Genomic DNA, 26,604 nt, shown 5'->3' on the forward strand with positions numbered 1-26,604 from the left:
CCAACTTTTTGGACTCAAGCCCTGTACACACGGGCCAGAATCTCGTCAGGAAAAAAATGTAATTTTTCCTGACAAGAATATCTTGCCGCCCGAGTGTACAGACACCCCTTTCAAAAGAAACGCGGTTCTTTTGGAAGGCCATAACGCGGTGATGTCATTGCGTACGACGAGCATTCGCTCGTCGCATTCGATGCCGTCGCCGCCATCTTGCTGCGCCCTACCTATGCCTAGGAAGCTACCGCGCATGCGTCAAAGTCATTTCGAGCATGCGCGGGTTTCCACAGAGACAGGTAAGTATACACTCTCGGGTTTCTGTATTTTTCTCGTCGAGATTTTAGGCCGTTTTCTTAACGAGAAACCTGATAGCCTCGTACACACAGTCGGTATACTCGGCAAGAAAGCTCTGCCAGCAGTTTTCTTGCTGGTTCTTGCCGAGTAAACCAAGAGAAGGATTATATGGTGAATTGGGGTTTAAGAGTACTTCTTCATTACTATGAAATAGTGCTGGGGGGTTCATGTGCTCCACTCCCAGCATCATCATAGGGACTATGGCTACAAATAAGAGCCTGGTCATGGTAAGCAACAGAAGCGTAACTTTCAGGGCTCCAGGGCAAGAATCCATTAAGGGCCCCCGACCCCGGCTGGGGCCCTTCCCTCTGAGCCGGGGCCCCCTCCGACTGATACAGGGCCCCTATACTCACCTTGGTGTGGCACTTTATTACAGTCCCTGTCATGTGTTCTGCAGTGGACCCCTTTCCTACTGTCTTGGGGGCCCCCCCACAGGGGTGGAACACCAGGGCCCTGTCGCAAATGCAACATTTGGAACCCTAGTGGTGTCGCCAGTGGTGTCAGTCGTTTATTTTTGTTATTTTATTTAATAATTATTTTCATACACTTTTGGGGTTTTTTTTGGTTTTTTTATTGTTTTTTACAGATTTGTTAGGAGCCCTGATGGGGGTCTTTAGTAAAATTTCAAGGGTCTGATGTTTCACCTTTGAGACCGAGAAAGGAGATTGAGGACACTGCCCCTAATCAGCTTCACAGAATGAATGGACAGGAATAGCTCTGTACAGAGCTTCCTGATCATTCACAAACTGAAGCATAGTAAATACAGTTTTCTATGCTTCAGTTATGAATGGACACATGAGTGATCACTCTGTGTTTCCATTCATAAAAGGAAGGGATTGGTAAGTGACATATTTATTGACCCCTTTCCTGCTCTCCATCCTGACACATCCCCCCCCAGGAGGCGTCAGGAGAGGGGATTGGGAAAGCCAGCAGCACTGCGGGGGCAGGGGGCACCAGGGGTTCGGGAGCAGCAGGGGACAGGTATCCTGGATGGGAGAGGTGGCGGGGGCAGCATATAGAGGAACCAATGCCCTCCCTTTTCCTCCTGCACACGCTGAATGCCTGCTGGAGAAGAAGAGAAGCAGCCTTTCAGCGTGCGCAGGAGGAAATTGGAGTTGATCGGATTCCTCTATATGCTGCCCCCCCCGCCACCTCTCCCATCCAGGTGTACAGGGGAGCCATATGCCTGCGACCCCTATAGTTACTCCCCTGGTAAGCATACTCTGCACTCTTGTGTGTACATTGAAAAGCATATTTCTTTGCACATTTCCACAAAATTGCAATCATCTGTCGGTGTTTGTGTGAGCTGTTTAACATTACTGTTATATTTCAGAACACAATGCTAATTTTGTATTGCTCTTTCTACAGAGGCTATATCTAACAATTTTGGATACAATCTCCTGACATTCATTATCCTGTACAATAACCTCATTCCTATTAGCCTTCTGGTTACCCTGGAGGTGGTGAAGTTCACTCAAGCTCTTTTCATCAACTGGGTGAGTCAGAGAAATGAGTTTCGTGAGAGCCTGTGTCTGGGACAACATGATAAGAGGCGTCAAAAGAATATCATTTCTATGTTGTCTTTGACTGTAATGTGTGACCAGCTCCGGACATCCAGGAGAAAATCACTATTAGCTGTGGGAAACTGTATACCGCGCACAATGTGGATACCCCAAAATAAAAGAAAGCCTTATGATTTTTTACATTTTTAAAACTGGGCATACCCGTAAAATCATACTTTTCCTTCTGCCTCCATGTGAAGTCTGCAGGGAAACCTTACACTTCTATGAGTGTCACTGTCCTCGGTCCCCTGCAGCTCTCAATGGTTCCTCCCTCTGGCCTCCACCGGATTGGGGACATAGTAGTGGCCATGAGGTCAGAAGGAGGAACCAATAAGAGGTGCAGGGGATCTAAAAGACAACACTCCTGGAAGTTTTGATTTCTCTGCAGATTTCAAATGGAGATTTCTCAAGTCTTTTAAATTTTCTCAAGTTATAGCTAGATTTTTTTTCGTACATACCTCGATATCGCCGTTTCATCCCTCGGGTTCCGGGTATGAGTCTTGCTGGACCTAGTTGATTGACGTTCCTCCGACCGGCGCATACTGCGCGTCACGACTTTCCGACAGAAGCCGAACGTCATTGCGCAGGCGCCGTATAGAGTCGGCTCTATACGGCGCCTGCGCAGCGACGTTCGGCTTCTTTCGGAAAGTCGTGACGTCAAGTATACGTCAATCAACTAGGAACGCCCACCGCCACAAGACTCATACCCGGGAAGTCGAGGGATCAAACGGCGATATCGAGGTATGTACGAAAAAAAAAAAAAAAGCCAGCCTACCCGCAGTGTAAGCAGTCTTCCAAATGTATTGTTAGAAATGTGTTTTAAGGGGGAACCTCACCTTTAAGCCGGCGTATCAGTAGATACGCCGTCGTAACTCTGAATCTAAGCCGTCGTATCTTTAAGTGTATTCTCAAAATGAGATACACTTAAATCTAGCTAAGATACGACGGCCTGCGCCGTCGTATCTTAGCTTTCTATTTAGGCCGCCCGCTAGGGGCGTGAACGCTGATTTACGCCTAGAAAGCGTAAATCAGCGAGATACGCCTATTCACGAACGTACGCTTGCCCGTCGCAGTAAAGATACGCCGTTTACGTAAGGCGTTTTCAGGCGTAAAGTTAGTCCAACAAAAGCTGGCCTAGCCAATGTTAAGTATGGACGTCGTTTGCGTAAGACATCCGTGAATGGGGCTGGGCATAATTTACATTCATGTTGAAACCAATAAGTCTTTGCGGCGTAATTTGGAGCATGCGTAAAAAACGTCAATCACGTTAGGTCACGATTCATTTGCATAAAACACGCCCACCTCTTCACAATTTGAATTAGGCGCGCTTAGGCCAGCACATTTACGCTACGCCGCCGTAACTTAGGACGCAAGTGCTTTGTGAATACAGCACTTGCCTCTCTAACTTACAGTGGCGTAGCGTAAATACGATACGCTACGCCGGCTCAAACATACGCCGCCCTACGTGGTAGTCTACCTTTTTGGTAAACCAAAATAGCAACAGTACATGGGTATGCTTGAGTTTCCCTCCTAACATATAGGAAGAACCGCACAATAGTAGTATATTAACAGATTTATTGTGGTGAAAAGACAAATGGCAACTTACATTGTGACAGTTAAAATCAGGCTCAACACATAGTAAAGGCTTCCGATGGACAGTCTCACCACAACAGGGCACCTCACGGCAGGATAGGAATACTGGATGGGTGGATACACCTGCAGGACTAAGAGAACAAACTGGGGGGCACCAAACTAAGTGCAGCCGAACAATAAATTAAGTCAGCAGCTACAAACAGCTGCTGACTTTTAAAATAAGGACACTTACCTGTCTAGGGTGCACCCGTCCCTCGGCTACCGTAAGACTACAGTAAGGGAATCAGGAGCCTTGTGGCTTCACAGCCTGGTTCCCTACTGCACGTGCACGAGTCGGGCTGCGCGTCCTGGCTGGTCCCTGCTGTCACAAATTCTGACAAACTCCAAGAAGTGATTATGAAAGAATGGGTTGCTATCTGTCAGGAATTGGCCCAGAAGTTGATTGAGAGCATGCCCAGTCGAATTGCAGAGGTCATGAAAAAGAAGGGCCAACACTGCAAATACTGACTCTTTGCATAAATGTCATGTAATTGTCAATAAAAGCCTTTGAAACGTATGAAGTGAGTGTGATTATATTTCACTACATCACAGAAACAACTGAAACAAAGATCTAAAAGCAGTTTAGCAGCAAACTTTGTGAAAACTAATATTTGTGTCATTCTCAAGACTTTTGGCCACAACTGTAGATATCAGCTTGGGAAAAGAGGGGCAGGTTCAATCTGAAAGTTGCAATCCAAGAAGCTGCAAACAAGATTCAGTCTGCTGGTTCTTTATGAACGGCCCCTTTGATAATTGAGCACATTTGTAATGTATACTCAACTGTCACTGTGATCTGTAAATGTCACGGTTATCCCAGCATGAAATATTGATGGAAGTCTATTCTGTATTACAGGACAGAGATATGTACTATGCAGAGACAGACACTCCCGCAATGGCCAGAACGTCCAATCTGAATGAAGAGCTGGGACAGGTGAGCACTTCTTATCAGATGAATTGTATCGTGTTGTATTTCTCATATTCGGGATTATTAAGAAAAAAAACCTGTGTGGGGTATTTGTTGTGTAAGGGCAGAAACTAATAGCAACCATTCCAATGTCACCCATCATCGGTTTAAATAATAAAAGATGTCTACTAACTGGTTATTATATGCTACTATAACCTGTAAACGTGTTATCAAAATAAAGTGCACATCATATTATCATCCAATCAAAGTGAAAAAACGAATTAATTGAAATATATTAATGGTCAATTGGATGATAATATGATGTGCACATGCACTTTATTTTGATAGCACAACACAATTACAGGTTATGTTGGTTTATTCTATTTACATGTGGATACAGTGAGTGCAACTTTCACTTTGTTTTGACACTTTGCGCAATCACCTTAGATTTACTGTACATTGTTTTGTCATATTGAATAAGGCTGATTTTGTCATGTAACTGTAATTGCATTGAAAAAAAGAAATGCGTGCATTGAGTTTAAGGCCTCATGCACACTGGACATTAAAATAACGTTATAAAATCGCCAGTAGCTTTTTTAATGTTTTTGCAATAGCGTTTTTTTGCATTTATTATAGCGTTTTTAGCTATCATTTGATAAAATAGTAAAAAAATGATACCCATACAAAGAGATAAAATGAATAAATAAATTGAATAATTTTATCCCTTGCATGGGCATCATTTACTGTATTTATTGGCGTATTAATACGCCAATAAGAGGTAGATTTTTGTTTCAATATTTTTTATTAGTATATAAAGGATCATATACATACATATCAAACGTGTAAGTTTCGACAAATCTCATATAGTTGTATATAACGTCTAGTTATAATTCTTATAACATTAAAATGAATAATATATAAATATTTTTCTTCGTGACTTAAAACGGAAGTCCTGTTACACAGACAAAACAACTATTTCCATTTACTTTTGGTATAGTACTATTGCTAATACTATATGTATAAATAACATCCACATTAAAACAACAAAACTGAATTATTACTTAATCAATCAAAGCATGAATGAAAGCAATACATTAGAAAACTACGATTATAAACCAACAGAGATTACTATCCCTGATTTAACATTCAAATGTTTTGGTTGACCCACGTTTTCCATGGTGACCATGCAACATCGAATTTGTGTAAGTTGTTTTGGGATAAAGCCCACAATCTTTCATATGTCATGTGAAGATTTGTTAAGTCTATAGCTTCCATCATCGAAGGAGGACATGGAACTTTCCACCTTCTGGTGATTGTAAGTCTAGCTGCTAAGAGTAAATTGACGACTGAAGTTCGTTTATTAGCCTGAACACATTCCACACCCAGGGACAACAATGCCAAAGCTGGGTTTGGTTCTATAGAAGTATTAGCCAAACTATTTAATATATTGAAGATACCATCCCAATATACCTTTAATTTGGGACAATTCCACAATATATGGAGGAGATCACCCTTGCCACCACACTCCCTCCAGCATGTATCAGAATGTTGGGTACCAAATTTAGCCAACACATCAGGTGTGTAGTACCATCTTAAATTTATTTTAACTGTCAGTTCCCACAACGTAGCACATCTGGACACTGTTTGGTTTATTACACATGCTGATCTCCATTGAATGTCTGTAAAAGAGAGTCCAAGATCTTTCTCCCATTGAATGAGTGAAGTAGACTTAGTAAATTCTCTTTTTCCCTGAAGTAAATTATAGAAAAAAGAGATACCCTTTTCTTGCATATCCATGGAATTAAAAAAATTCCAAGCACGTTTACAGATCTGGAGATCTGTAGGATTAAAATTCTGTAAGCATTTAAATATCTTTTTGTAATGAACTTGGTGTGCTTGGGGCAAATGAAATTCTGATTTAATCGTATTGAAAGATTTAATTTCGTTTCTAACGAAGAGGTCTTGAATTTGCGTTATCCCATGAGAACACCACACATCAATTGTCTCCGAAGGTGAGAATATCCTCATGATTTCGAATGGAATATCTATTGTGACTTTCGGGAAGGAGTCCTCAGTGCTTTTAAGGAATTTTAGCCAAGACGATATTGATATTTTCATAGATGGCGGCAAGTGTGAGGGGACTTTCAATCCTATAAGTGCTCCAAACAGCCAATTTTTCGTTGGTTTTTGCAAGCAATACGAGGATTCAATGTATCCCCACGATTTCGTGGGAGAGGCCTGAAACCATTCCTTAAATTGGGTTAACACAGTGCTGTGATTATAATCTAGAAAATCCACATAACCTACTCCTCCCCATAACCTATGTTTTATAAGCTTATGGTGAGCGCATCTAGATCGTTTGCCTTGCCATACGAATTTAGATAGAAGGGATTGTAGGGATTTGAAATAGCTAGTCGGGATTGGAATTGGAATACAACGAAATATGTATAGTACTTGTGGTAGATGTATCATTTTAAAAGCAGACAATCTGCCCCACCATGAAAGTTCTTGTTTACCCAATTTGGTCAGTTCCAAATGTAAATTATTCCTCAGTGGTAAATGGTTCTTCGTAAATAAAGCTTTGGTAGTTTTTGTCAATTGGATACCCAAATAAGGGATTTCGGAGTCCGCCCAGGTGTACGGGAAGTCGTGTTGTAATATAGCACTATTTACCGCATCTACATTCATGTCTAGAATCGAGGATTTGGACGTGTTTACTTTATAATATGATATTTTGCTAAACCAGGTCAATAAATTACTGATTTCTTTTAGGGAGTTGTACGGGTTGGTTATCATCATTATAACATCGTCAGCAAATAAACTGATCTTATGGGATTGTTCCCCTATGGTTATTCCAGATATGTTTTGGTTAGACCTGACATGTTCTGCTAACGGTTCCATCATGAGATTAAAAAGTAGGGGGGACAAGGGACATCCTTGTCTGGTCCCGTTGGATATGGAAAAGGATTGGGAAATAAAGTTAGACGCCAGTACTTTAGCGTTTGGAGAAGAATAGAGAGCTAGAATTGACTTTAAAATAAATCCTTCAAAACTGAATTTTTGAAGAGTCAAACATAAATAAGTCCAATTAATTCTATCAAACGCCTTCTCTGCATCCAAGGATAGGAGCAGAGAAGGTGTTCCCGTTATATTGATGTTGTGGATTATGTTTATTACCTCTATTATGTAGAGGTAGATTTTATAATAGCTACTGTATGTAATGTTGCAGTAACTGATTCATAACAGAGGAAAGATTTCACTTAGTAGGCATTACAATTTCTTGAAAATATTTTATATGTATTCTACAAATGCTACTTAACTTTACCTTTACAATGTGCATTGTTATATATATCACTCTTCTATACCATCCTGACCCCTACATAATACTGTAATCCTATTTAGAGCTTACAGTGTAATCATATTCACTGTCTTATCAGGTGGAAACAGGTAAGGTTTACTTACAGAACCTCAAAGATTTTTTTTGTCTCAAGCTGAATAATCTTCCTCATTACAGTGCTGGCAATGTGGCATGTGGCAGTGCTGCCCTCCTCTGGTGCAATTGCTTTATTTCAGGAATTTTATAATGATGTGTTTTTTCCACATATGATTTGCTCTGGTCGCAGTGGTTTTAATTATAATCTGTTTTAAATCTCTGTTCTATTAAAATTAAATGTGCTAAAGATTTTTATTTTCCTAACTACTTATCGGTTGCCATAATGAATGGTTGCATATAATAACAGATGTTCTTAAAGCAGCAGTTCCATTAAAGCCGTTTTAATTAGACAAAAACTGAGTTAAAGGGTTAAACGTTGGTTCAATCTAGGGGGAGATGATAAGGCTGTAACCCTTTCTTTACCCAGCCAGCTCCATAAGCTCTCCTCTTCTCCCTCTTGCTCCGGTCTATGGGTGGTCCCTTATTGTCATCACGTAAAATGCAGGGCTATTAACCCTGTATTGTATGTGAAGGAGGTAGGAGTGCAACTCTGACTGAAGCGCCTTAGAGAAGAGATTTCAGGGGACCAGTCACATCGCTGGAATAAGGTAAGTGTTACACATTATTATTGCACCCCTAGATTGAACAGTTACCCCCGCAGTGTGTTTGTGTGTGGTTGGGGGGTGCTGCAAGTGTAGATTTCATCAAATTCCTTGAGTTGGGCTTTAGAACTGATATTTTTGTTTTTAGTAAGCCCATGTGACAGTTCCTTATCTCTCTGAAACACTATATTGGTGAGATCTCTATACTTGATTTCCTTTGTCTGTGCTATATGTGCCATTTTGACTCGATTTACCAAATTGTGATGTGTGAAGGAAAGCCACACTATGTACACTTTAAGACCCCTTTCACACTGGAGCGTATTGCAGGCACTATAGCGTTAAAAATAGCGCCTGCAATACGCCCTTAAAAATCTGTCCCCCATTCACTCCAGTGTGAAAGCCCGAGGGGCTTTCACACTGGAGCGTTGCGCTAGCAGGATGGTTAAAAAAAGTCCTGCTAGCCGCATCTTTGGAGCGGTGTGTTTACTGCTCCTCCTCCGCTGCTGGCCATTGAAATAAATGGGCTTCAGCAGCGCATTGCGGGTGGTTTTAACCCTTTCTCGGCCACTAGTGGGGGTAAATGCGCCCTGCTAGCGGCTGAAATGCGCCGCAAATCTGCCCATAGCGTCGGCGGTAAAAATAGAGGCGTTTTACCGGGAGAAGTAGGGTTAAATCTTTTTTGGCCATACTTCTCTTGTGGGTCACAGAAGTACATTTACTTTTGTATTCCTTTTGACCCAGTTAGCTTATAGCAGACTATTTCCTGCTACCAGCTACCAGAGCCGTGCCCAAAAAATATCCCAACAATATTGTCAATTGCTGTGCTAATTGACAGTTGGCTTCACCTGACAGTAACCGCTCTCAACCGCTCTCAACTTGGAGCTGAGCATGAACTGAACAATCAGCGGTATGTGATCACTCAATTCTCGGTGTAACGAGTCAGCATGGGACAGCTACAGCTTCACACGTATGCTGCAGCATTGAGGTAAGTATGGATGTTTGTTTCGAAAATTGTACTCACCCTTTAAATATGAAGCCATGTAAATGTCTGTTGTTTTCAAAATTCATCTATCCAATTCACAAAGCACATGGTATGTGTTTTTTTTTTTTCCGAGGGTGTCACTATACAAATAGTTACCAGCACATCTGTGCAAAGCCTCCATAAAGCAAAGCTTTTTTTTTTTTAAAAGCCTTGAAATATTAACAAATGAGTTACAGAGTGTTGTCCTTAATCATAGGGAGTAACACATGTTAAAAAAAGGATATAGTAGGCAATATTTGTGAGATCCCTCCTCTAAACATTGGCCCAGATTCAAGAAGCAATTGCGCCCGTGTAACCATAGGTGCTCCTGATTCAGGAACCTCGTTACACCGACTGCAGCCTAAAATCTGCGCGGCATATGCCACGCAGATTTTAGGCTGCATTCTTGCGTGGGCCGCTAGGGGGCGCTCCCATTGTAATCAGCGTGTAAATTGCATACTACCACTGATTCACAAACTTGCGCGGGCCCTGCGCAAGCCAGGTACGGAGTTTACGTACGGCAACTTTAGCGCAAGGCTGCCCCTTCTAATAGTAGGGGCAGCCAATGCTAAAGTATAGCCGCCGCTCCCGCGACGTGAAATTTGAATTTCACGTCGTTTGCGTAAGTGATTCGTGAATGGCGCTGGACGCCATTCACGTTCACTTTGAAGCAAATGACGTCCTTGCGACGTCATTTGCCGCAATGCACGTCTGGAAAGTTTCCCGACGGAGCATGCGCTGTACGCTCGGCGCGAGAGCGCGCCTAATTTAAATGATTCCCGCCCCCGGCGGGATCATTTACATTGCGCGCGCTTACGCCGGGCAATTTTGCCGGCGCGCCCTCGCAATTTACGGAGCTACTGCTCCGTGAATCGAGGGCAGTGCAAAATATTTGCGGGGGGCGCAGGGCAAAATCGTTGCCCTGCTCCCCCGCAAATATCGCGCAAATGTACCTGAATCTGGGCCAATGTGTTTAAAAACGTTGATTTTGCCGTATCCAGTCTTTGCACTGTGGAGCTCATTTACAGTATATCCAATGCCTTGTAATGCTCTTTATTGCATTTTCCAGCTCAGTTGCATAGACATGAGAAAATCCATTGTTTTAACAGAACCTTTTCACACGGGCCCAGATCCACCAAGTAGTTACGTCGGCGTATCTATTGATACGCCGCGTAACTTCTAGGATCCTCCGGCGTATCTTTGTTTTGTATCCACAAAACAAGATACGCCTGAAGCTGGGCTGGATCCGACTGACGTATGTCTTAGTACGCCGTTGGATCTAAGGTGCATATTTACGCTGGCCGCTAGGTGGCGCTTCCGTTGATTTCCACGTCGAGTATGCAAATGAGCTAGATACGCCAATCCACAAACGTACGTCCGCCCAGCGCATTAAGGCTTTTTTCGGCGTAACGTTACCCCTGCTCTCTGAGGCATACGCAATGCTAAGTATGGACGTCGGGCCAGCGTAGATATTTCCGTCGTGTACGTCGTTTGTGTAGTACGTTCGCGAATAGGGCTTTGCGTAAATTACGTTCACGTCATCTAGGCATTGAGCGGGCGTAATTTAATTAGAAAATTCAACGTGATACTGAGCATGCGCGCATGCGCCTTACGAAAAAAGCGTAATTTACGTGGGGTCAAGCTTATTTTACATAAAACACGCCCCCCTGTTCATCATTTGAATTCCGCGCCCTTACCCCGGGAGATTTACGCTACGCTGCCGTAACTTTAGAGTCAAGTGCTTTGTGAATACAGCACTTGCCTCTCAAAGTAGCGGCGGCATAGCGTAACTACGATACGCTACGCCTGCCTAAAATTACGCCGGGCTACGTGGATGCATTGGAAAAAAGCCCTGTATATGTGGTATTTTAGTTTTGTTGATCTGCAGTTTGCCATTCACATCAAAAAGAGTCTATAAAATAAAACAGCACAACATGTCTAAAACACGCCAATGCACTTCATTGAGTACACATTAACGTATGCGTTCTGGTGTGAGTGAGGCTTTAGGGACTATTTGTATAGAAGATTGATGATGGTATCTGTTTGCCTCTCTAGGTGAAGTATTTATTTTCGGACAAAACTGGAACCTTAACCTGCAATGTCATGAACTTCAAGAAATGCAGCATTGGCGGTATTACATACGGGTAAGTAATTCCACACTGCAAACCAGGCATGTACAAGGAGAATATGATTAAACAATTTTTATTTAGGGCAGTATAGATTGACATGTAATGGAAGGATCACAGCAATAATTGGTGGATATCTTAGTTAGAACATGCAGAAATAAATATTTTCTGTTATCTTTTACTACTTGGATGGGGCTGGCATCCAGTTCCAAGGAATACTAATCACATCTGAAATGATCAGATTGTTTTGTGGACAGTTGACCACAGAATTCATAATTTGCCAGATATCACTAAAAAACTGGCCAATGACTTTACCACCTTGTGATCCTCTTTTGACACCTAGAAAGACACATTCTGCAGCAATAGGATTAATTATTTTAACTGCTTAAGCCCCGGACCATTTTGGTGGTTAAAGACCGGGCACCTTTTTGTGGCACTGAGTCTCCTTAACCACTTAAGCCCCGGACCATTTTGTTGCTAAATGCCCAGGCCAGGTTTTGCGATTCGGCACTGCGTCGCTTTAACAGACAATTGCGCGGTCGTGCGACGTGGCTCCCAAACAAAATTGGCGTCCTTTTTCCCCACAAATAGAGCTTTCTTTTGGTGGTATTTGATCACCTATGCGGTTTTAATTTTTTGCGCTATAAACAAAAATAGAGCGACAATTTTGAAAAAAATGCAATATTTTTAACTTTTTGCTATAATAAATATCCCCCAAAAACATATATACATTTTTTTTTCCTCAGTTTAGGCCGATACGTATTCTTCTACCTATTTTTGGTAAAAAAAATCTCAATAAGCGTTTATCGATTGGTTTGCGCAAAATTTATAGCGCTTACAAAATAGGGGATAGTTTTTTTTGCATTTTTATTAATTTTTTTTTTTTTTTACTACTATTGGCGGCGATCAGCGATTTTTTTCGTGACTGCGACATTATGGCGGACACTTCGGACAATTTTGACACATTTTTGGGACCATTGTCATTTTCACAGCTAAAAATGCATTTAAATTGCATTGTTTATTGTGAAAATTACAGTTGCAGTTTGGGAGTTAACCACAGGGGGCGCTGTAGGAGTTAGGGTTCACCTAGTGTGTGTTTACAACTGTAGGGGGGTGTGGCTGTAGGACTGACGTCATCGATCGAGTCTCCGTATAAAAGGGATGACTAGATCGATGCAGCCGCCACAGTGAAGCACGGGGAAGCCGTGTTTACATACGGCTCTCCCCGTTCTTCAGCTCCGGGGAGCGATCGCGACGGAGCGGCTATAAACGAATAGCCGCGCCGTTGTCCGGGATCACTCCCCGCGGGAATCCGCCCACCGCACGCAGCGGAGGGGGTCCCGATCGGACCCCCGACCCGCTAGAAGGCAAGGACGTATATATGCGGCCATCTGCCTGTACGTGCCATTCTGTGGACGTAAATAGGCGTGCGGCGGGCGTTAAGTGGTTAACTAACAATTGCACGGCCGTGCAACGTGGCTCCCAAACAAAATTGACGTCCTTTTTTTCCAACAAATAGAGCTTTCTTTTGGTGGTATTTGATCACCTCTGCGATTTAATTTTTTTGCGCTATAAACAAAAAAAGAGCGACAATTTTGAAAAAAAAATCAATGTTTTTTACTTTTTGCTATAATATATATCCCCCAAAAATATATATAAAAATGTTTTTTCCCACCGTTTAGGTCGATACGTATTCTTCAACATATTTTTGGTAAAATATAGATTCTACAAAATAGGGGACTTTTATGGCATTTTTATTAATATGTTTTTTTTTTACTAGTTATGGCGGCGATCAGCGATTTTTATCGTGACTGCGACATTATGGCGGACACATTGGACACTTTTGACACCATTTTGGGACCATTGTAATTTTTACAGCGAGAAGTGCTATAAAAATGCACTGCTTACTGTAAAAAGGACACTGGCAGGGATTAAGTGTTCCCTAGGAAGTGATTCTTACTGTTAGGGGGCGTGGCTACACGTGACACGTCACTGATGACCATTTCCGATCACGGGGAACGGTCATCAGTGACAGTGTCACTAGGCAGAATAGGGGAATGCCTTGTGTACAAAGGCATTCCCCTGTTCTGCTCTTGCCAACCTCAATCGTGGGACTCCCAGGAACATCGAGTTTCCTGGACCCGCGGCCGCACTCGCGCACATGCCCGCTGGGCGGCAGATTCAAATGGACGTACCTGTACGCCAATCTGCCTGCCCGTGCCAGTCTGTCTACATAAAAAGGCTTTCGGCAAGTGGTTAAAGATAATTTTACACTTATGAGGGAACGTTTTTTGTCAATGACCACAGACTAAAGCAGGGCTCGACAAATCCCGGGCGCCAGGTCGCCATGGCGACTAGAAATAGGGTCCTGGCGACTTGGCTTGGAAGGGGGGCAAAAAAAAATAAAACAAGTTACAAGTTATTACCACCAGATGTGTAAGCTGGCGCCATCTGGTGGTGGCCGTTGGTATTACAAGTTAAGCATTACAAGTTAAACAGCAATTCTAATGTAATTTTTCACTATTTTCACTGCCATCTTCTTCCCCCTAATTAGAACCCCCAAACATTATATGTATTTTTTATCCTAACACCCTAGAGAATAAAATGGTGCACTTTTTTGGGAAAAAAATACACTATTTTTAATTAAAAAATAAGACAACAGTAAAGTTATCCCCATTTTTTTTTTTATATTATGAAAGATAATGTTACGCCGAGTAAATTGATACCCAACATGTCACGCTTCAAAATTACGTCCGCTTGTGGAATGGCGACAAACTTTTACCCTTTAAAATCTCCATAGGCGACGTTTAAAAAATTCTACAGGTTGCATGTTTTGAGTTACAGAGGAGGTCTAGGGCTAGAATTATTGCTCTCGCTCTACCAATCGCGGTGATACCTCACATGTGTGGTTTGAACACCGTTTACATATGCGGGCGCTGCTCACGTATGTGTTCACTTCTGCGCGCAAGCTCGTCGGGACGGGAGCGTTTTCTGGCTCCTAACTTTTTTAGCTGGCTCCTAGATTCCAAGCAAATTGGTCAACCCCTGGACTAAAGATCTGCCTTCAACCCTAGCTTGGCTATTAGAGCCAGGGCTCCTGTAGGCAGAACTTCCTGGCTCTTCTCTATGGAGTGCAGGTCCCATACATACTTAGGAAGCATCCGCTAACGGTGACGCGGTAATGAAGTGACATTGGCTTCTCTCTGAATTTTTTCATATGAATATAAGCAAACCATGAATGCCAACTCACAGTAGATTTACTTATAGGACCTGAGGACATTAATAGGTCTTCACTCTGGGATCATGGGCAGTAGTAAACACCTGATGGCCTTCAACCCTGCACCCATACACTCTAATCCAGGGTTTTTCAACCAGGGTCCATGGAACCCTGGAGTTCCTCCAGAGGTTATGAGGGGTTCCTTGAGCAGTTTCTACAGTACTTCTCAGATAAGTTCCCACTATTGATATTTTTAGTTATCTATAAGAGGGTAATTAATCCCTCTGTCCACAAGTGTAAGGATCATTCTTCCCACTGACCACCACACTAATGTATCATGAGTTATAGATATAGTAACTTTTAGCAGGGGTTCCCTGACACTGGAAAGTTATTTCAAGGGTTCCTCTGTGTTGAAAAGTTTGAGAAAGACTTCTCTAATCTAACATTCTGTCTGAAATTCTATATTCTGTGCATTTTCTGTTCTCTTGCTATGAGATAGTGATCTACTTTGCACAGTAGATCATCAGTTTAATAAGAGTATCATGTATAAAGGTACACGTGTTCAGAGAGATAATGGGTTAATTACATTTATTATATTACTCAAACACCATCACAAGACTATGTGGCCAGGTATTATTTAGAGATGAATTAGCAGAGATCGTTTCTCCATTTATTGTGTTTGACTATTGTTTACATTCTAGTAAAAATAATATGATTCAGTCGCAAAAAACACATTGGAGTGGATTTACTAAGAGCAAATAGACTGTGCATTGTGGAAGTGCAGTTGCACCAGAGCTTAATGAATGAGGGGACGCTCTGCTAACTTCCATCGTCCAATCACGTACAAGCAGAGATGCTGTTTTCCCTATTTTCCTTGCATGCGATTGGTTCTTTGTAAAGTGAAGCTTCACCTCATTTGCTAAGCTCTGGCGAAACTGCACTTGCAAAGTATACAGTCTATTTGCCTTTAGTAAATACACCCCAGTGAATACAAACATATTGTGAGACATAAATTGTATTTTCGTAAGTAAAGACTGCTTATGCATATCACCTACTGTACTGTACTGTTTGAAAATCCTGTAAAGCCTACGTTTTAGGGACTTTTCTATCAATGTGATGTGTTTAGTGTGCTGCTGGCTCCTGCTTTAGTTCTTCATCCTCTGGTGCCATGAGGGTTGATAAGTCCTATCATATGCACTCATCAAGAGTGACATCTATGCCGGCCCTTTCATTCATAAAAGCTGTAGAAACACCCCCTTAACAGGATATCACCACCTCCACGCTTTGGTTGAAGCAGAACAAGGTGAATGTCCTTGCATGGCTTAGTCAGAGCCCAGACTTAAACCCCATTGAAAATCTGTGAATTGAACTTGAGCAGTTTTACAAAGAAGAGTGAGCAAATATTGCAAAGTCTAGATGTGCAAAGTTAGTAGAGACATATCCTAACATACTAAAGGCTGTAATTAAAGCAACAAGTGGCCCAACAAAATACTGACATTTTACCTATGTAAACCCTTTATCCCAAAAGGAAAAAAATAAGTATTAGCTGGTTTGGTTTCAATTTGTAAATGTATTTAAATATTCTAGTCCAGGAATATGCAATTAGCGGACCTTCAGCTGTTGCAAAACTACAAGTCCCATCATGCCTCTGCCTCTAGGTGTCATGCTTGTGGCTGTCAGAGTCTTGCTATGCCTCATGGGACTTGTAGTTCTGCAACAGCTGGAGGTTCGCTAATTGCATATCCCTGTTCTAGTCCATCTTAAACTCCCCTTCCCCAAACTGATAAAGCTGCTGTGCAAGGGTTCCCCTGTGCTCCTTCATCCAGAGTGGGATGCACTCTAACAGAGGAGGTGTGTTACTGGTCAAATCACTAGGTGAAAACCGAGGGGAAAAAAAACCTATAAAAAAAAGAAAACAATGCAGCCACCACATCTAATGATTGGTAAGCAGCAGTATATTACATGTTTGGTTTTGGGTTTAATACGGCTTTAAGTTGGTGAGGCTAGGGGGGCATCAGGTGATAGAAGATTTCAACTTAAGCCCCAGCCATCAGCACAATGGATAAATCTTATTGACTATAAGCAGATTTAGTTTTTACTAAACCTAGGCTTTAAAGTAAAAAAATTTAGGGGACTATTCCTCATTTTAGGATAGCAGGAGGAGCGATGCAAATTATTTCTTTGTGCCCCCATAGCCAACTGTACATACAGAGGTGTTGTGTTTTTTAATTTTTTATTATCAATTTTCAAAAAGCGGTTAGAAGAACACTAACACCCGCTCCAACCTTGGCATACTCTGAACATCCACCAAAGCGTGTTACCATAAAAAAACAAAAACTGCATAACACAAGAAGTCTGCCATTACTCATGTGTGTGTGTCCCATTAAACCGATTAGCAGATGCAATCAAGATAACTTATTGTTCCCCAGGCTGGGGCCAGGCCCCACCAAACATCCCCAACTCCTTACCAACAAAAGGAGACCTGAAACATTAGCACTCAACTGAAAGGCCCTTTACATATGGGCAGTAAAGTCATCTTCAAGCCACTTGGACCAGACTTTATCAAACTGGTTAGAGGTTTACAGAACAGATACATCCTCAAATTATAAAGCCATTTATTTTAAACTGCATACAGCTAGAATAGGTAGGGCATGGGAAGGAACGAGAAAGTATAACCAAACACAGCCCCCCACTAAATAAGTGCAAATCCAGTGGCGGCGGGTGCTAAAAATTTTTGGGGGGGCGCAAACAAACAAAAAAAAAAAAATACCAATTGCAGCCTCAATGTGCCCATCAATTGCCGCCACTGTGCCCATCAAACGCAGCCACTGTGCCATAAAATTGTCGCCACTGTGCCATGCCATCAAAGACAGCCACTGTGCCCATCAATTGTCGCCACTGTGCCATGCCATCAATTGTCGCCACTGTGCCATGCCAAATGCAGCCACTGTGCCATCAATTGTCACCACTGTGCCATGCCAAACACAGCCACTGTGTCATGCCATTGTCGCCACTGTGCCCATCAATTTTCTACACTGTGCCATGCCAAACGCAGCCACTGTGCCATGCCATTGTCGCCACTGTGCCCATCAATTGTCTACACTGTGCCATGCCAAACGCAGCCACTGTGCCATGCCATTGTCGCCACTGTGCCCATCAATTGTCTCCACTGTGCCATGCCAAAAGCAGCCACTGTGCCATGCCATTGTCGCCACTGTGCCCATCAATTGCCGCCAGTTTACCCCTAAAATGACGCCAGATTGCCCCCCCCCTCCACCTGGCACTTACCTTTCTCAGTCAGCCATCCTCGGGTTTCTTCTCCACGATCCCTCGATGTAGTCCCACCCTCGATGTCGCTTCAGCCAATCAGGTTACCGGTAACCAGATCCGGTGAACCTGATTGGCTGAGATGCATGTCAGTGTTAACCAAGGAACGCACACCCTGTGCGTCCCTTGGTTAACTATTTGGAAGCCGATTACATTCCTCAGGTCGCTGGCTCTGATAGACACTTCCACAGCCAACCAGCTACCATTATTCAGATGGCTGGCGCTCGCCAGGGGGCTGGCCATCTGAATAGTGGGCGGCAGCGGTGACAATACATGGATTCATGAATCTATGTATTGTTTTTCAGTTGGGGTGCAGGAGCGAGAGGGGGCGGCGCTTCTGCGCCCTCTATGGACGCACCGCCGCTGTGCAAAACATAACATAAGAGTAGTCTAAGACAGAAGCATTGAGGTTATAACTGAAACCATGCCTTCCCTACACATCTCTCCTACAGCAGCTGTCATTTTTTTATTTATTGCACACTGCCTAACATTGTATATGTGTAGTTATCAATAATTCATGCTCCATATATATTTCCATATATTTCACCTTGTTTCTTATTTTCACATACCTGGAAGACACTTTCCAGAATTTGAGAGAGAACGCTCCTCTGAAGATTTCAGGTAAATATACCTTTTTTTTATTGTCTCAGTTTAGGACATTTCCGACCTAGCTTTCCAATAAAAAGTCCTATATTTCTTTTGTGTTAAGACAGTATTAATTATTGTTCTGTATTAATTGTATGGAAATTGTAAAAGTGGATATGTACCAATTGGTTGTAATATAAAGCCACTACCTTGCTTGGGTGGACGTGAAAAGAAATCTGATTTGTTTAAATGAACAAAATGCTCCCTCCAGCTTTGATAAATCATCTTAAGATGAACCTATGGCCAGATTATGGACATGAAATTATTTACATATTCTTAACCACTTAAGGACCCGCTCATGTACATATACGTCGGTACTTTAAAGATGGATATCTCGGTAACGGCAGCAGCTGCCGTTCGTGAAAAAATCCCAGTGCGCATGCTCGAAATTACGCCGCAAATCATCATTGCTTTAGACGTGAACGTAACTTACGTACAGCCCTATTCGCGAACGACTTACGCAAACGACGTAAAATGTTCAAAATTCGACGCGGGAACGACGTCCATACTTAACATACCCCTCATATAGCAGGGGTAACTTTACGCCGGAAAAAGCCTAACTTGTTCAGAATATGTAAACTTAAAAATTGACCACAAATCAGACACTTGAATTTTATAGTCTACTAAAATTATACTAGGAATACATGCACTCGTATAATATTATTATTACTATTATCAGGGGCGGACTGACAACTCATGGGGCCCCCGGGCAATAGAAGATTATGGGGCCCCGGGCTTACAGATGGCCACCATGCCAGGAGGCAGTGGAGAGGCGGGGCAGCTAAAATCTCAACATTTTCACATCAAAAGCATGTCGGTTTCGGACATATCAGGGACAGATGTAAAAAAACACAGATTTTTACACACTGTCCCTGGTTTTACTTAGCCTGGCAACCCTGATGGGGCCCCCTAGTGGCATGGGGCCCTCGGGCAGTGCCCGAGTGCCTCAATGGTCAGTCCGCCCCTGACTATTATTAATATTATTATAATACAGGATTTATGTAGTGCCAACAGTTTGTACAGCATTTTGATCCAGGAGATAAGATTCAATTCAGTTTGAGTGCAAGCTGATAATCTTTGCTGTATCTGGAAGTGTATAGTCCTGTAACAAATGTTTTCTGATGGGCAACACAAAAAGGGGGTATGTTTTTTGTTGTATATGATCTGTTTTATTGTTTACTTATTGCAAAACACAAAATAAAGCATGGTTAGTAATATATATATATATATATATATATATATATATATATATATATATATATATATATATATATATAATTCAATTTACTTATAAAATCTTCTTTAGCTTATACAGAAAGGAAAATAAGTATTTGAACACCCTGCTATTTTGCAAGTTCTCCCACTTGGAAATCATGGAGGGGTCTGAAATTGTCATCGTAGGTGCATGTCCACTGTGAGAGACATAATCAAAAAAAAAAATTCCAGAAATCACAATTTATGATTTTTTAACTATTTATTTGTATGATACAGCTGCAAATAAGTATTTGAACACCTGTCTATCAGCTAGAAATCTGACCCTCAAAGACCTGTTAGTCTGCCTTTAAAATGTCCACCTCCACTCCATTTATTATCCTAAATTAGATGCACCTGTTTGAGGTCATTAGCTGCATAAAGACACCTGTCCACCCCATACAATCAGTAAGAATCCAACTACTAACATGGCCAAGACCAAAGAGCTGTCCAAAGACACTAGAGACAAAATTGTACACCTCCACAAGGCTGGAAAGGGCTACGGGGAAATTGCCAAGCAGCTTGGTGAAAAAAGGTCCACTGTTGGAGCAATCATTAGAAAATGGAAGAAGCTAAACATGACTGTCAATCTCCCTCGGACTGGGGCTCCATGCAAAATCTCACCTCGTGGGGTCTCAATGATCCTAAGAAAGGTGAGAAATCAGCCCAGGACTACACGGGAGGAGCTGGTCAATGACCTGAAAAGAGCTGGGACCACCATTTCCAAGGTTACTGTTGGTAATACACTAAGACGTCATGGTTTGAAATCATGCATGGCACGGAAGGTTCCCCTGCTTAAACCAGCACATGTCAAGGCCCGTCTCAAGTTTGCCAATGACCATTTGGATGATCCAGAGGAGTCATGGGAGAAAGTCATGTGGTCAGATGAGACCAAAATAGAACTTTTTGGTCATAATTCCACTAACCGTGTTTGGAGGAAGAAGAATGATGAGTACCATCCCAAGAACACCACCCCTACTGTGAAGCATGGGGGTGGTAGCATCATGCTTTGGGGGTGTTTTTCTGCACATGGGACAGGGTGACTGCACTGTATTAAGGAGAGGATGACCGGGGCCATGTATTGCGAGATTTTGGGCAACAACCTCCTTCCCTCCGTTAGAGCTTTGAAGATGGGTCGAGGCTGGGTCTTCCAACATGACAATGACCCGAAGCACACAGCCAGGATAACCAAGGAGTGGCTCTGTAAGAAGCATATCAAGGTTCTGGCGTGGCCTAGCCAGTCTCCAGACCTAAACCCAATAGAGAATCTTTGGAGGGAGCTCAAACTCCGTGTTTCTCAGCGACAGCCCAGAAACCTGACTGATCTAGAGAAGATCTGTGTGGAGGAGTGGGCCAAAATCCCTCCTCCAGTGTGTGCAAACCTGGTGAAAAACTACAAGAAACGTTTGACCTCTGTAATTGCAAACAAAGGCTACTGTACCAAATATTAACATTGATTTTCTCAGGTGTTCAAATACTTATTTGCAGCTGTATCATACAAATAAATAGTTAAAAAAAATCATACATTGTGATTTCTGGATTTTTTTTTTGATTATGTCTCTCACAGTGGACATGCACCTACGATAACAATTTCAGACCCCTCCATGATTTCCAAGTGGGAGAACTTGCAAAATAGCAGGGTGTTCAAATACTTATTTTCCTCACTGTAGCACTGAAACAGTGATTGATTAAAGTGGAAATGTTTGATTAGCTCTGAGCAGATTGTATGACCTCACGCACACTGGACATTTTGCCATCTCTCCTATATGTCTTTCCTCCTGGTAAATACGTTTGTAAATGTAAATGCCTTTAGGCCCATCAAACACTTGAACGTTAAGAACCTTTTCACACTGAGGCACTTTGCAGGCGCTATAACGCAAAAAATAGCGCCTGCAAAGCGCCCTGAAAGAGCCGCTGCCGTCTCTCCAATGGGAAAGCCCCGAGAGCTTTCACACTGGAGCGGTGCGCTAGCAGGACGGTAAAAAAAGTCCTGATAGCAGAATTTTTGGAGCGGTGAAGGAGCTGTGTATATACCGCTCCTCCACCGCTCCTGCCCATTTAAATGAATGGGCACTGCGGCTATACCGCCGGATAAGCATTGCTGCAGCGGCGTTTTGCTGGTGGTTTTAACCCTTTTTCAGCCGCTAGCGGGGGTTAAAAGCGCCCCTCTAGCGGCCAAATAGCGCCACGAAATTGACGGTAAATTACCGCCGACACACCCACTGCCCCAGTGTGAAAGGGTCTTACTCATTTCACTGGCCAGTATAATGATTTATTCTGGCCATTGAAATGAATTAACACTCAATCACTGAATACACTCGTTTACACACATCGAGCGTTTTTCAGCCAAAATGCTGCTGCTCCTGGACGCGCTGGCTGTGAATTTTTATTTTTTTCTTCTGAACGCTCCGGTTTCTAAACACATATAATCACCAATGTGTGCATGGACACATAGGCTAACATGCAGGGGTGTTTAGAGACAAAAACAGCCTTCCTAACCCTTCTTTCCTTTTTCTCTCATTCTTTTCCCCTCTTCTTTTTATTTTTTCCCTCCTTTAGGGATTTCTGGTGATGTTCTGAGGGAGACATGTCTCCCCCCCTTTTTACTTTCTGATTATACAAATGATAGATAAATATCCTCTTTCAAAGATAATAAGGCCGATCTCTTTTAGTCTGGCTATTCCGGGAATCTTTTAGTAAAACTGGTGAGATGGTGAGAGGTTTCCTCACCTGGTGCAGTTAGTTCCCGATAAGGGGCACCAAGAGGACAGAAATGTCTTTGTTTATCAGTTGGCCATGAAACTTCTCTTTTTTCATATTAATTATTTAACATTTTAAAACAACATCTATCGTTTTAATGATACGTCTTTATTTATCTACAAAATAGTAGTATTTATAAGAGGTCAGCTACCAGATTTTATTCATAACGAAATGTACTGAATTGTAATATTTTCTGAAAATAAAATACTTTGAAAGGAAAAAACAGCCAGACGCTCCTTAGAGCCACATTAAAAACATCCAGTGTGTCTGGGGTCTGAAGCTGACCACACATGTTAAAATCTCTTTTTACAAACAAATTGTTTCTAACTGGTTGAATGTTCAGGTTTTCTAGTACAAAGTCATGTACAGGAGCACTTTACTAATAACTGGAATTAATTAGGTGGCAGCAATATAATTTGTAGGTGGGCTCTGTAGTCCTTAGGCCCCTTTCACACTAGCGGACCGACTGGGTCCGTCTGTCAGTTTTTCAGGCGGACCCGATCGGACCCACCAGTCTCCTCCATGGAGTGGCAAGTGTCAACGAACATTTGTCGATTGACACCCACCAACATCCAATACGATCATATCCGCTAAAAACACACGAATTGGGATCCTCATCTGTTTTGCAGATTGGATCGGATGGCAGCCATCTGCTTGCTCAGTGCAGACAAATGCCCCCCCCCATCTCTCCAACGGAGCCTCCCCCATGCAGAAGGGGCTTTAGAGCGACATGGATGTTACACTGGCTGAAAGTAAACGAATGAATGTGATTAAGTTGTAATTTTATAATAGAAACTATCAACTGCCTGAACATACATTCAGTTTAAATCAATACTGTATCAACACTTGAAGGAATACTCCACATTTTCTGAAAAATATAATATTACAACACCCGCTATTTATGGGTATATTTATTAATAATCCACTTGGCTGTTCACCGTCCTGGCAAACTCTCAAGAGAGTGAGGCCTCGTACACTTGACCGTTTTCTTCGACAGAATCCATCAAGGAACTTGGTGGCAGAGCTTTTTTGCCTAGGAAAACGGTCATGTGTATGTTTTTCATCTAGAAAACTGTCAAGAAACTCGACGAGAAAATAAGAGAACACGTTCTCTTTTTCCTCGACGGGAGTCTCAATTTCCTCGTCGGGCTGGTTTTCGACGAGAAACACGTTCGTGTGTATGCTTAAAAACCCGCGCATGCTCAGAATAAAGTATGAGACAGGAGCGCACCTTCGGTAAAAGTAGCGTTTGTAATGGAGATAGCACATTTGTCACGCTGTAACAGACTGAAAAGTGAAAATCGTCTCTTACCAAACTTTTACTTAAAACGCGGTAACATGAGATTAGCAAAAGCAGCCCCAAGGGTTGTGCCAGTGGAATCTAACTTCCCCTGTCGTCGTACGTGTTGAATGTCACCGTGTTTGAGAACAACGAGGTTTGGTCTTGACAGTGTGTACGCAAAGAAATCTTGTCAAGTTTCTCGACAAGCCTAACAAGGAACTCGTCGAGGAAAACGATGTTTTATTTACAACGAGTTCCTTGGTCGTGTGTACAAGGCCTCAGAGAGAGCTATGCATTAAAAAGCAAAATGGCCACTGGAGGGACCTTTTGAATATTGTATTGGTATTCCGATTAGAAATGTGTAGGCGGTATACGATTTTATGTTTTAATACGTTTTTTATGACCTATATTATTAAAAGTTACAAAGTTGTAATTTAGTTCTAATAATTATCCTTTTGGAAAGCGCTTGCCAGCGATGATGATATTTAGATCCCTCTTGTCACTATGACAACGAGTACGCGATCAAGCATATAAACTCAGTTGTGTCTGTCACATGGCTACCCATGAATAAGTCACGCGGCGTTGACGTAACACGTAGGGGGAGCCGAGTGACGCTATCGAGTGAGGAGATCACCTTTCACTGAGTTGCTATGCGCTTCTGATTCCTGGTATATGTGAGTGCTATTACACACGCATTTGTTTGGTGTTATGCGGAATGGTGATTACACTGCGCAATGATCGTTTCCTCTTTTCTTGGTGTATATCCTGCTTATTACATACAAGCAACTGTGAATTGAGATCAAGCGCATATTGATGAAGGAAGATTTGTGAGTGTACCTATGGACTCTTTTATCATCCAGGGGCTGTTAGTTATTCATTTGCACAATATTGTTCAGGATCATTGTTGGTCATTCATGCCAGCGTCTTAGTTATTGCTCATCCAGCAATATCTTTTTTTATTATTTGTCACTTATTTATAAGCACAGAGCTTATTTTTCACTAGGATCACTTACTGTGTACTGCACTAGGGTTGATTTTAGCGCACCATTATATTCACATTATTGTAAGAGAGTTGTGCATGATGTCATAAGCCTAGGATTTTTACCAGACAAACAGGAAGTGGGCTGTATAAGATATTTACTGGCAGAAAGAAAAATGTTTTACCAACCCAAGTTAAAACAACAAGAACAGAAGATTTAATAGATGGAAAGATGAAAAAATGTGTGCTTTAATAACCATCAATTCTCATGGTGACAATTTGGATAGCCTGCAGGTGAATCTGCAGTTTCAGCACCACGGAGAGCTGCAGAATGTCCTTTAAAAAAATAAAATAAAAAAAAGAGCTAAATTAAACCCAGAAGCACACATTTATTATTTTGCAGTTTACCAATTTTTAGATGTGATGGCAGCATTAGTTTTGTTTTTAGGGTTTCTTTCTTTTATTTTCACTTGGTGATCTGGCCAGTAGCTATGCTGTTTTTCAACAGAATACACACTCCTGCAAATGTATCAGTTAAAAGTGTTGAGACAAACCATTTACCACTGACTGAGGTGCTTACAATGGTCAGCTTTTATTTATTTATGTAATACCTTTATCCTAAAAGCAAAAAAATAAAAATGTTACTGTAACTGCAGTGTGAGCTAGAGTTTGGCTTCAATTTGTTAGAGTATCTAAATCTGCTTGTACATCCAATACTCCCCTCCTGATTAACAATTTTGCTGTCCAAAGGTGCCTCTATGCTCCTTCATCCAGAGTGGGGAAAGTACAATATAGGAGGTGTGTTACTGGCCAGATCGCCAGGTAAAAACAGAATGAAAAATGCCTAAAAAAAAAGAAAACTAATGCCCATAAATGTTTACTGTACAAAGTAAGGTCCGTTGGCATGGACCATAGGGTGAGTACATAGATTGAAAACTGGCTACAAGGGCGAGTTCAGAGGGTCGTGATAAATGGGGAATACTCAGAATGGTCAGAGGTGAGTAGTGGGGTCCCCCAGGGTTCTGTGCTCAGACCAATCCTATTTAATTTCTTCATAAACGACCTGGAGGATGGGGTAAACAGTTCAATATCTGTATTTGTGGACGATACTAAGCAGGGCAATAACTTCTCCGCAGGATGTGGAAACCTTGCAAAAAGATCTGAACAAATTAATGGGGTACAAATAAATGGCAAATGAGGTTTAATGTAGAAAAATAATGCATTTGGGTGGCAAAAATATCAATGCAATTTACTCACTAGGGGGAGAACCTCTGGGGGAATCTAGGATGGAAAAGGACCTGGGGGTCCTAATAGATGATAGGCTCAGCAATGGCATGCAATGCCAAGCTGCTGCTAACAAAGCAAACAGAATATTGGCATGCATTAAAAAGGGGATCAACTCCAAAGATAAAACGATTATTTTCCAGCTCTACAAGACTCTGGTCCGGCCGCACCTAGAGTATGCTGTCCAGTTCTGGGCACCAGTCCTCAGGAAGGATGTACTGGAAATGGAGC

The 26,604-nt window shown here is 42.1% G+C and overlaps 1 protein-coding gene across 2 annotated transcripts in view; it reads left to right on the forward strand.

Annotated features, from left to right (window-relative positions):
* Positions 1-26,604, forward strand: part of ATP8A2 (ATPase phospholipid transporting 8A2) — an 899,065-nt gene that overhangs the window by 232,747 nt on the left and 639,714 nt on the right. For both annotated transcript variants that reach the window (XM_040340493.1, XM_040340494.1), the window contains 4 exons: positions 1,717-1,844; positions 4,396-4,473; positions 11,558-11,646; positions 18,749-18,793. In XM_040340493.1, coding sequence (XP_040196427.1) covers positions 1,717-1,844; positions 4,396-4,473; positions 11,558-11,646; positions 18,749-18,793 — 340 coding nt within the window. The remainder of the gene's footprint in view (positions 1-1,716; positions 1,845-4,395; positions 4,474-11,557; positions 11,647-18,748; positions 18,794-26,604) is intronic.

Source organism: Rana temporaria, chromosome 2, assembly GCF_905171775.1.
Source record: "Rana temporaria chromosome 2, aRanTem1.1, whole genome shotgun sequence".
Classification (NCBI taxonomy): domain Eukaryota; kingdom Metazoa; phylum Chordata; class Amphibia; order Anura; family Ranidae; genus Rana; species Rana temporaria.